Source organism: Enhydra lutris, unplaced genomic scaffold (genome assembly GCF_002288905.1).
Source record: "Enhydra lutris kenyoni isolate GAN:26980312 unplaced genomic scaffold, ASM228890v2 scaffoldscaffold1, whole genome shotgun sequence".
NCBI lineage: Eukaryota > Metazoa > Chordata > Mammalia > Carnivora > Mustelidae > Enhydra > Enhydra lutris.
In genome coordinates, this window is record NW_019154085.1 from 78,039,922 (window position 1) to 78,052,806 (window position 12,885).

The 12,885-nt window shown below is 36.8% G+C and overlaps 1 protein-coding gene across 3 annotated transcripts in view; it reads right to left on the reverse strand.

Moving 5' to 3' along the window:
- The window catches only part of LOC111143001 (phosphodiesterase 1A), a 329,203-nt gene that overhangs the window by 237,013 nt on the left and 79,305 nt on the right, over nucleotides 1-12,885 (reverse strand). Inside the window, exon 1 of one of the 3 annotated variants that reach the window (XM_022496402.1) lies at nucleotides 501-852. The exons of the other annotated variants lie outside the window; for them this stretch is intronic. Within the exon in view, the coding sequence (XP_022352110.1) occupies nucleotides 501-553 (53 nt within the window). The 5' untranslated portion in view covers nucleotides 554-852. Of the gene's footprint in view, nucleotides 1-500; nucleotides 853-12,885 lie in introns of those variants that run through there. 3 annotated transcript variants of the gene reach the window in all.

Sequence of the window (12,885 nt, forward strand, 5' to 3'; positions counted from 1 at the left end):
CCCTTTTGTTTCCTAAACTGCATAAAGATACTCCTGAACTAGATGTAAATATATCTTCTTTAGTATACAGCCATCAAATTCGCATTTATCTTCCCACATATTACTGCAAAAAGGTATAGCATTTGCAGCACTGAAACACTATCTCTGAGTGTAATCAGTTGAAATAACCAAGCATAGTATTTCCAATTTAGAGGGCTGTGCAACCATTGGAAACAGCAAGGGATTGCATAATGCTTTAGAAGTTTTTCCAGTGCTATGTCATCCATGTGCCTGAATAGCTAATTTGCTTTTAAAATATATTTTGAGGATTTGATAAGAGCTTGTGCACAGTTTCAGAAAATAGAAAATAAAGGGACTCCGTAGGTATGCATGAAGTTAAACTTTAGATACACTCTATTGCTTTGCTGTAGCTTAGTGCCAGAATTCCCAAGTCAAGGATAAGGGAAAGAAATTATTTTTCCTGATAGCCCTGGAACCAACTGGGATGTAGTATTACTTACCTAAAGATGGGTCTTTGGAGATGTTTCTTCCTGATTGTGACATGGTCATCCATTTAAAGGTAAAAGTTGAACTTCTTCCTGGAAACCACTCCAGAAATCCAGGGAGAGAATGTGGAAGCTTATCCTGGTCTATTGTGCTGCAAGAAGCCCAGAAGGAAAAAGTAGTTTCCTCTTTCTCTTTTTGGGTGCTGGGAGAAAACTTCCCTGCTCTCTGCCAGCTGAGCAGTGTGTCCATAGAGGCCACATAAGACAGGCACGTTGGGGCACTCCCCCACAGAGCAGGGTGTGCAAAATCCACCAACAGTCACGGTGATACAGGAAAGAGAAGTGCACAGGACCCTCGGAAACAGAACAAAACAAACAGAAAACTTCCTACCCTAGTGGCACCCAGGTAGGAGTTCCCTGAGTTCTTGCAGCCATGAGAGCACTCCTTCCACATGCTGGTCAAGCTTGGAAAAGCTAAGTCCCTCCCTGTCTTTAAAACAGCCTGTTCTGAGGCTCAACTTTTTTCTTCAAAATAAAAGTTGTACAGCTGGTTCAGCAGTCCCATGTGAGTACCCTCTGAAAGTTTGTTCTGTTAAAATAGGAACTGTATACAAATTAACGAAGGAAGATGGGCTCAGGCTGTGTGGCTGGCTCTGCTTCAAAAGATTTTAATTATTTTATAATATTGTTTTTATCCACACTGGATGTAGTGTGGAGACCACTCTTGATTTTTGGCACTCATGACCTAATAGCCTACACTTTGCTAAAGTCAAAGATATCATTTCAACTGATAGAAGCCGATGTGAAGCTGGCCAGAGCTACAAAAGTTAGAAAAACAAAAATTGCTCAATTCTATCAACAACATTTTGCCCAGATGTCTGTACCCAGAGTGACTTTCCAAGGAGACACTGCAAAAAAGATATGAAAACACACACAGACACACACTTTTTTTTTTTAAGTCCCCAAACTCCCTTGGAACATAAGGTTTTTATACTATATGATCAAATTTGAATTTCAAGAATAAAAAGAAAGAAATATAGGTATTAGAGGTAAGTTTTAAACAGCTGGAAATAAATGACATTAAAAACTGTTTTACTTGAAAGACTTACACTCACACTGCAGGAACTCTAGTTCTAGTTACAGATAAGATGAACCCTCACATTTTAATATAACCTATTTTGGAGACATTCCTATATCTGATTCACTAACAAAATTCCTACTCAGTCAATAGTATCATGAGGTTCCAGGCCAGAAGTTTGGTATATAATAAAGTAAACCATCTCAAAGCATGATTAAAATGTTTTTAAAATATACGTGTGGTAAAGGCAGGGGAAATTGAGAAACACTCACGCCTTTAGCTGAATGATCAAATAAGGGTCGTATAACAGAGAGGAGGATATGACCTATATATGGTTGCAATGTGTAGTTCTTAGCATTCTCCAAATACCTCCACAGGAGCAAGAACACATTTTTATTTTCCTTCCTTTCAGAGGAAAGACAAAGAAGAAGAGACTTACAAAGAAATCACTGATTATATTGAGCACAGTTCTAATCCATACCTTTTTTTTTTTTCATTTTTCTAATGACATCATTCTGAGACAGGATTGAACTAAAAATAATAAGTGGGTTCTAATCCTAGTTCTAACATGCAAATGCTGGGCCATTGTTGGAAAAATTCTTGACCTATCTGAGCCCCAATTTTTGTATTTATAAAATGAGGTTATAACATTCATTGAATTCTATGTTTTTTTCCCAGCTTTAATGGTACCACCATGCTATTTCTAAACATGATTAGTTTGCTTCTTGCTAAGGAAGTAGCATAGAAGTTATGAGGCCTAATACTCTAAAAAATACATATTTATTATGTAAAGTTATAAATAAAGAAGTCATAAATAAAAAGATGATTTTATATGTATATATCTCTGTAGATACATTATATATTTTATTCACTTAATGACATATAATGAATATATATTATATATTCACTTAATGACATCTAAATCAGTGTTCTCTTCACCATCAATAAGCATCCAACCATAAATTGACATGTGTGCAATACTGCAGTTAAATCTGGAGACCATCTATATGCAAAATGATATACAGACCTTTGGAATAAATGCATTATTATAACCATATGCTTTGGCTTTCTTTGTACAGGAAAGCACGTAGGAAATAACATGCTGCAGAGGTCTTCTGGAAGTATTTTTGCATTTATGGGTGGCAGTTGATTTCTGTATCTATATTACTATTAATTTAACATAAATTCTCCTAAGGGACAACCCAAGAGAATAATAAGCTCATCAACTTTTAAAAAATTAACTTTTTGTTATTAACAAAAATTTTTGTTAATAACAAAATTAAAATTTTACTGACTTTTGAATTAGAAAGATGAGAGGATTTCTTCACTTACAGGGTAGAAGGAACGCAACACAAATACTAGTAAACGTCTAGCCGAGGTACAGGTCAAATGACAAGCCAAGTATAAAATCTAACTGGAGGCTCAAAGGCTTGATTATCAACTGCAGAATCTGAAAGTTGTCAAATTAATTATAGGAAAATAATATTTTTGCCTTGCATTAAGTTTATTTTCCTTTTGCTCTTCAGCGATTAAGGTAGAAAACTTAGCTTCCCATTTATATCAAGCACCATATTTAAACCCAATCTTAGAACCTAAAAAGCCATAAAAAATACCAGGAAGTTAAATATTCACCTGGCACAAAGAAAAATATGTACTTCTTAAATGTTTTTGTAAACTTTACCAAAGAGCATTTAAATTTAACATTGGGAAGAAAAGTTTGCTTTATTAACTTATTCAACTTTAATGTAGTATTCAATAAAAGGACTCCACTATTGTTGCTTAAATTACAAAAATATATTCCTTAAATTAACACAATTGTACTGTGTAAAGTACTAAAATTTATTGTCTAAATAACCAGGCCTACTCTCCTATAAAATAAACTAAATACAATTTATTATGAATAGTTTTTTCCTGGGAGTAGGGATCAGAAATGGTGTTTAAATTTTTCCTGTTACAGTAAACTTTCTTTCAATATGACCTTGCCTAACAGTTTCAGGAGCATTCCCTGCTCTCCCATGTGGTTACACCTCTCTCTCTCTCTCTCTCTCTCTCTCACACACACACACACACACACACACACACACACACACACACACCTTCCCCCAGTCACCACTGCTAGAGACTGTCAAAACAGGTGCTTAATAATTATTCCTTAATTTGTACAAATGCTCAGTTGAAACACATTAATGTAGTCAACATAACTCATGGTGTGTGACAAAAACATAGATCAGCTCCATGACTTTCCCAATCAAATGAATACTAAGTGTGTCATGTTATTTTGTTTTAAGCATCTTGGAAAATAGGTAAGCTTTATTTTCTCTTGTTCCCCCCGCATTTTACTACTCCATTCTATGGCTCTATTTGTTATATGTAAGTGCCAAAAAGCATGCAATGGTAGAAAAAGCATGTAACATTAATGACAGCCCAAGAACTGATTACAAATTTATCTATTGGTAATCATTTTACCACTTAAGTCTGGCAAATATCAGCCTGAGAGAAGTGTATGCTTTTTTTCACCCAGTTTAATTAAACAAAATGTCACAAGTTATGTATTTTTTTTTAAGATTTAATTTATTTATCTGATGGAGAGAGAGATCACAAGTAAGCAGAACTCCACTTGGTCAATTCTACCATGAGATAAATAGAAGGGTGTAAACTATTCCTTATGAACCAACCATAACTCTGCCCCTTTACCACTCACTAGGCAAAATAAACTACTGTGTATAAGTGCACAAGACTGGCATCACATAGAGCTAACTCTAAATTTAATGTATCCTTTCAAAGTAAGTCATTTGTAATCTTCAACATTTCATCCACATTTTAAAACAAATTTCCTGCTACATGTTTCACAACTAATTACAGAGCTAGTTCATAGGTGGTAGAGCTGGGATTTGAATTCAGATGACTCATTCTTGAACCCAAGCTTTTATGACTACTGAGTAGGATGTCACCTTGGTGGGAACTCTGCTACTCAGGTTGTCTGGGTTCTTTCTGGGCCATATTTCACATTCTGTGGAGAAAGAAAAGGAGCAACTCACCACTCTAATGAGTATCTATTCTCTTAATCCTCTGAACCTCTTAATCTTACTGATCTATCATTGCATTGCCCATTGTGTTCCCAGTACTTACAACAGCCAACCCTAGAGAGGACCTACTGATATCAAGGCAAAATAATCAATGAATATGTGCTCTTAAGATTCAGATGGAAGCAGTGTTGAATTATAAGGAGCCCTGGACTAATGTCAAGGCACATGTATTTACATCCAGCTCTAGCGGCAATTTTCTCAACTCCCTGCACGAGTTTCCTTAGCAATCAAATTATGAAGCTGAGCCTCATGAGGAGCCTGGCTGGCTCAGCTGGTTAAGTGTCTGTCTATAGCTGGCTCAGGTCATGATCCCCAGGGTCCTGGGACCAAGCCCTCACGTGAGGTTCCCTGCTCCAGCAGGGAGCCAGCTTCTCCCTCTCCCTCTGCTGCTCCCCCTGTTTGTGCTCTCTCACTCTCTCTGTCAAATAAATAAACATTTTTTTTCAAAAATTATATATATATTAAAAAGAAGTCAGCCTCATGACCTCGAAGATCCTTTCCAGCTCCAAATTTTTATGACTCTATTACTGACCCTGTGATAACATGTCAAGTTATTTAAACTTGGTGTCCAAACAAGAATAAGCTCTGTAGTTATTTTTAGCTTTTCTTAACCACAATGAGGCTATGCATACCACCAGAATACTTTTCATCCCCATTGTTGTGGGTTTAAAAATATAACACACTGCTATTCAAATGTGAAAATAAATTTGTAGTATCTCTAGTTTTTCTAATTAAGCTGTTTTCTTCTTTCCCTATAGCTTCACTTTGGAACTACCATTACTGGAACGTAAACTACAGGAAGACAAGGATTGGGATCTGTTGAATCCTAGGGCATGGTATATAAGAGACAGTCAATGGCTATTTATTGAATGAATCAACACACAAACAAAGTGCCTACCAGTGCTATCTCATCATCTTTCTGCATATTCTTTTTCTAAAACTTAGTCATAGCTGGTAAATGTTCAGACTTTCATATTCCCTTCAACCCATTGTTTTCCTTCAAGGAGGCATCTGACCCTATAGGGAGGTTGGTTTCTATGGTCCTCTACTCTCCAAAAAAGGCAGCCTCCAACCCAAACCTGCAAGTCCCTACAGTCCTTTGTTTTCTCTGGTCTCTGCAACCATGTTTCTTGTCTGTCTGCTCACTTGGCTCCCTGAAGATATCTACTGCTGAAATCTATGGCTGTTTTGTTCAGTAGGCTCAATCTAGGAACTGTGGTCATCCTTTTCTCCTTAAGCTCAATCTTAGCCTTCACTGGTGGTACAGGACCCTCAAGTATACATTACATCCTTCATCTGGATCTCATCTGGCTTGGGACTGGACATGCCATACCACCATTTTTATTCTGTTGTAGCTGAATTCACTAAGTCACTGGGAAAATCTTCTGCTGTAAGCTTTCACTCTAAGCTTTCATGTTCCCCACTCTAAGCTTAATCAATAAATGCTGTGTGTGTGTTCTGACTACTCCACTGACTGGCCATTCCCCTTACCCTGTCCCTCTCCTTGGGCCTCCGTATTTCCTGAGAACAAGAATTAGCAGTGGAATCTGATACAAGACTGATGAATCACAGGCTTATCCCTCAGAAACCAATAATACATTGTATGTTAATTCATTGGATTTAAATAAAAAATGTAAAAAAAAAAAAAAAAAGAAGAAGAAGAAGAAGAAGAAGTGGAGCCTAAAGATGTGACTGAATTGTCCTGATCTCATGATGAAACTTTCAGGAATGAGCAGTTGCTTCTTACGGATGAGTAAAGAAAGCAGCTTCTTGAGTTACAATCTATTTACTCCTGGTGAAGATGCTATGCAGATTGTTGAATTGACAACAAAGGGCTTTAAATATTAGGGAAATGTAGATGATAAAGCAGTGATAGAGTTTGAGTAGATGGACTCCCAATTTTGAAAGAAGTTCTACTGCGTATAAAATGCTATCAAACAGTATAGCATGCTACAGAGAAATCACTTGCAAAAGGAAGAATCAATCCATGCAGCAAACTTCACTGTCGTCCTATTTTAAGAAATTGCCATAGCTACCACAAACTTAAGCTTAACTACCACCACCATGTAATCAGTCAGAAGGCATCAATACTGAGATACAAGACCCTCCACCAACAAAACTATTATTACTCTGTTAAGAAAACCACAGGCCCAGGATGGATACTTCTTCTAGACCAAGTCATCAAAACAGGGTTTAATACCTGAAACTTCATTACAGCTTCAACTTCCCACAGAAACGTTGTCTCAACAGGTTAGTCAGAAACTGTTTTATCGGCACAAAGGAGGTAATCTGTCACCTGGGCCTTCTCCATGCCCCAAAGAAAAATGAGTTATCTGCAGGATAAGAACCCCTGCTTTTCCCCCTAGGGGAAAGTGACCTTGCCTGAAACAATCCTTTCTTTTCTTTTGCTAATAACTTCTTTGCCCCACCCTCTGTCCTAGAAGAAACTTCCTTTTTTTTTTTTTAATAATTAATTTCTGAGGTAGAATTTAGGGATTCATCAGTTGCATATAACACCCAATGCTCAGTGTATCAAATGTCCTCCCTAATGCCCATCACCCAGTTATCCCAAAATCGATAAAGAATTTATCAAACTCAACACCCAAAAAACCTTCCATTTTATACAACTCCTTGGAGCTCCCCTCTTACTTGCTTGATGGGATGCTGCCCCATTCATGAATCTCTTAATAAAGCCAATTGGATCCTCAAGTTTACTCAGTTAAATTTTGTTTCATAACAACTTGTTGAAAGCTTAGATGATGGTTAGCATTTTTAGCAATAAAGTATTTTAATTTTTTCTATTTTTTTAAAAAAAATTTATTTACTTATTTGACAAAGACAGAGAGCACAAGCAGAGGGAGCAGCAGGCTCCCAGTATCCTGGGATCATGACCTGAGTCAAAGGCAGACGCTTAGCCAACTGAGCCACCCAGGTGCCCCTAAATATAACTTGATTATGCACTGGTAAACCAAAAAATATATTTGACATGCTTTAATGCAATATTCACTTTATTGCAGTATTCTGGAACAGAACCCAAAATATCTCCAATATATTACATGCCTATATTGAAGTCTGTTTTCTTATTTGTTTTTTACTTTCATCTGTGATAATAATAATCCCACTCCCCACACTGCATGGTGCCTCCAGCTAATGTGGAGAAGATAAGATCATATTTATTAAGTGGAAGAGAGATAAGCGCATTATTCCCGTCATTTTATGCTGCTTTCTTACTCATTTCAATGGGTGCATAGTGAGTAAATTATACCACGGTCTTAACACTACCACACCCGTGTATCCCCTATCCCATTTGCTCTTTGCAAACAAGACAGTTTCATTCCTCACTAGCCACGCTGGCGTTTTATCCTTGAACACTCCACACTCTTTCAGACTCTTTTGCATATACTGTTTCCAAGGTCTAAAATGCTATTCCTTCTGCACAATGCTCAGATTTCAGCTGCAGTTTCACCTCTGAGAGGCATCTCTTTTGACAACCCCACCTGAATTCATATACCTACAATACTGTCCTTGGTCCCCTATTAGCAAGCTTCATTATCCTTGTGTCATGTTAATGATCTATTCACAGATTCATCTGTGTAGTGATGAATAAACCCACTCTTCAGGATGCAGTAACTGAGGGAAAAATCCGAACATCTGAGTGTTTCCATTTACCTTAAACATAAACTTAGTCAAGTTCCACAAAAATAAAATAGATGTCTGTGAAGGAGAGCAAAATACACCACTCCAAAATATATCTCTTTGGCATGTTTATTATCATAAGCTGATTATTTTTGAGAAACAGAAGACCCTGGTGAAGCTCACTTTTGTTTACTGTGCTTTTCCTGGAAGCCTCCCATAACTGACTTCCCACCTCCGACATCTCTCTTTAGCTGAAAATGGTATTTAACTTGCCGGCTTTGGCCATTTGGGAGTTACTCAGTTTTTCTGGGTCTCTCCCATGTATCCATGTTACTAAATTTTGTTTACTTTTCTGCTGACAATCTGTCTTATGTCAATTTAATTATTAGACCAACCAAAGAACCTAGAAGACAAGAAAACTTTTCCACCTCTACATCTGTAAGAACCTACAAGTATACTTTTACTTTTCTCTTGCAGTGCTTCGAAACATCCTCTAACACTTACATATGTGTTTTATCTTGAAATATTTGTCATTACACTTCTTCAAATGAGGAGCTCTACATATCTGAGAATAAATGTATTGAATATTAAAATTAACAATGCAACTGATTCATCACTTTGGAAACGGTTCTCAGTTTGACCAAAAATGTCTTCTACCTTATGGGCAAAAAGCAGACTCTACCCTATTAATAGTTTCAAACTAGATTCTCCTGACTTTCAGTCAGAATTTGTTTATTGGCCACTTATTCAATAATAAAATACATCAGAATTGTTATTTTCTTCAGTGAATTAGTAAGGAAGACCAAGTACATAGCTTCAAGAGGCAAGGGAAAACAGTTCCCTGATTTGGCTGACTTTTTGGCCAGGTATCAGAGCTGAGCCTTTCTACTTCACAAAGTAGGAGAACTTCCTCTTTGTCGAGTAAGTGTGGAAGCAGGTCAGCTAAAGTTTGATTGGCTCCAATTAGCACTCCTACCAGTTCTGAGAGCCTTAAGAGTTGGCATTCGGACACCTTCTTTTAAATGAGTGTGACATTCTGTGAAAACATCAACAACAACAAAGGAAATCATTTAAAGCAGAATCTCATCGCCAAACACCCACCCACAGCTCCCTGTGTAATCAAGCAACAAATAAATTCACTGTAAAAGGAAATGACTTTTGCATAGTGGGTAGCTAAATAAACATTACAAAAAGAGACCTCCTTAATATAAAGTTCTCTTTGAGTCAGAGTACTAAGAAAGAGATGGTCGAACTGGGGCTTGAATGATGAATAGATATTCAGTCAGCAGGCTAAGATGAAGGGCAAGTGAAGGATTTCATCAGCCCTAAGCACTAGGCAACAACAGTTGGTTTGCAGGGCGCAGTGTGGCAAAGCATGGTGCTGTGGTTCCTGCCATGCTAGCCTGCAGAATGCAAGAGGCTCACCCCGTCACATAGGAGGGGAGTCGTAACGAGGAAAATAATCGATGTGACATCCCAGTTTAAAAGCATGTGATTCTGAAGTTTCCATTACTCCCCAAACATGCCAAAAATGTTCTTATCTGCAGTTATTCGGGCAGTGGAAAGCTGTCCAAAGGTACTTGCAGGCTGAGACATGTTCAGTTTCTCTGCTGCTCTGAAACCCATCACTAAATCATTAACTCTGCTTCAGTAGTGAGTCATCATTACAAGCTTTTCTCCATATTTTAAGTTTGGTTTCAACATGACTTTAGATTCAATTAGTAGTTTGTTGGGTTTTTTGTTTTGTTTTGTTTTAGTCTGTTATAAGCTTCCAGTAATGCCTATGAATAAATATGCAGAACTACCACCCAGAATTGAATCAGTGTCAGTAAATGGAAAATTCCTAAATGCTAACCTATTGACTCTCCAAGCTTTTAGAGTTAGACAGCAATAGAGATAATCGTGACTCACATTCTTTCACAGTATGTGACTTTGGAAAGAAACAGCCACTCAATTTGCCAAGATCTTAATGGTATATGTGGTGGGTTCTGTAAATATAACTCAAATGTATAGAAATAGGTCACTGCCCCATTACCTTTCTAAAACAAAAATGAGTTCTCAGAGAGCATATATACAGACCACATATATTTGTACCCTCACATCCATTCACTCCTCAAAAAACTCATTCCAGCTTCAGCTTTTTGCTCCACTTCCACTCACTTTCTCCCACATCATATTCATTGGAATGATCCTTCCTAGCAAATCTCATCTCTTGAATTGCTCTCTTATTTCTCATATCAATATATTATTCCTACCAATCATTCTGTGACATATTTGCATATTCATTTTATTAATTTCTAAATTTAAATTCCATACAGGGTTTAAACGAGGCAGTAAACATTTTCCCAAGCCTGACACTAGATGTGTTATCAAAACCCAATACCTGACAGAATATTGGAAATCAAGTCTATTTTAGAAATTCTGCATATTTTTTTAAAAAATTATGAACCTTCATTTTGTTATATGGTCCCTCAAAATGGCAATCTTCCCTCATCTGCTCTTTTCTCCACCTGACCCAAAGGAAAGAATCGGAGTATGTGAATTGACATGACAGTCATTTACTATGTGTTAGGCACAATACTTTTCTATACACTATTTCAGTTAATTCTACATAACATACCTAGAAGATAGATTCTCTTAGAGGAAACTAGAGTTAAAAAAAAAGTTATATAATTTGCCAAATGTTGTACATCTTATATGTTACAGTAATGAGATTTGAACCCAGTTCTATCTGATGCCAGCATCTTTGTTCTTACTAACCCTGCCTCTCAACAATCATATTCTTAGTTTTAATAGTAGCCTTAAAGAAAAAGGCATCTTGGCTGACCATATCTTAAAAATATAATTCCTTAATCATTTTAATGAGGCTAACCCTAACAACGAATCAGACTTGATTTCAAAGACACATTATTTTGGTTTGGGTCCTATTCCCAACATAAACCTCACATATGCAGGCATCAGTGTACCAAAACAAAAAACGAAAACAAAAGAACAACACCCAGAAGACTAAATATGGAGTTTAAATTTTAAAGTTTAAAGTTTAGCATTTCTTTGATGTATAATCTTCACTGAACAAAATTGAATTGTTTATTCACAAAAGTGAATAAACAAAATGTTTAGTCAAAACATCACTGAGAAAGCCCAGAAAAAAAGCAAGTCAGAGTAAATACATAAATGAAGTTGTGCTTCTATCCCCAGCATACAGAATAGCTCTCCAATACTGAGATGTGTGTAATGAAGTTCTCTCTAAAATCATGCTCTTAGCAACTGATCTTATATCATAAAAAATAATTCATTAGTTAAAATTCTCTACCTTCTTTCAAAAATCACAATTAGATACTTCACCTTCATTTAAAAAAAAAAAAAGCTGGATGGGCTCCATTTGTATACTTGTAAAGCTCAGAGTTGCCTATGAGATTACTGAGACCCTATATTCCACTACAATGATAATATGAATCCCTGCTGCCATTTATTAAACATATTTTATGTACCAAGCACTGCTGAGCACTCTACAAACCCTATTACATTGAGTTCTCCTAGGATAGGAATTAGTATCCCTATTTTAGAGATAATACTGTACAAATGGGACTGGCAAAGCAAGGATTTGAGCCCAAGACTGCTTTCCTCCCTAGTTCACGCATTACCTATTGGTGCCTCTCCTGAATAGGGCCATCTAAAATGATTTTGCTTTGATTCCCTTTCTGTGTTCTTCACAGCCATTTTGTATGTTTATCTTCACTCTTTTCTTCTGTTACTGTTAAATTAACAATTTTCGTTTCCAATGATGAGTTCCAAGTACCATTATTGATTCTAACTTTCTTAAATTTGTGGGAATTCTGTACTTACTTTTCTCGATTGTTCTACAAATACACAACATCGCTGCTGTTTTCGAATGTACACACTGTTTCAGTATAGAAGCCCATGGACACTAATTTTTTTGACTTTGAGTTAATGAGTTGTTTGTTATAAATAGAAGGGTAGGCTGCTAGAATCTGAAAGGAACTTCAAGGTCAAATTATTCACCCTCCCAATGACTGCAGAATTTCTCTTGCTTTTCCTTTCAGAGAGGGCTTACTCCCAAGTGCCCCTGAGGTGGAGGAAGTGAATACACTATTTCCTGGATCTCCATTCCCAAGAACTTTTTTCACATAAGAATTTCATCTTGTGTAATGTAACTTATATTTAAAGATAGAGCCTTTTCTCATACTAACTTCTTTATCTTGTATACAATCAAAGAAATAACAACATCTGTTTCAGTAATGAAGGGAAAACTAGCAGAGTTGGGCTTACCAAGTAGTATTTGGTTTCCAAAGTAGCAGTTGAAAGGGTAAATTTTTATTTTCAATTTTTGCTTTAAATCCCACCTTTAAAAATAACATAGCATAGGAGAGCCTGGGTGGCTCAGTTGGTGAAGTGTCTGCCTTCCACTCAGGTCATGATCCCAGGGTCCTGAGATCGAGCCCCACATCGGGCTCCCGGCTCAGCGGGTGGTACGCTTATCCCTCTTCCCCCAGCTTGTGTGTGCTTGCTCTCTCTCTCTCAAATAAATAAACAAAAATCTAAAATAATAATAATAATAATAATAATAAATAACATGGCT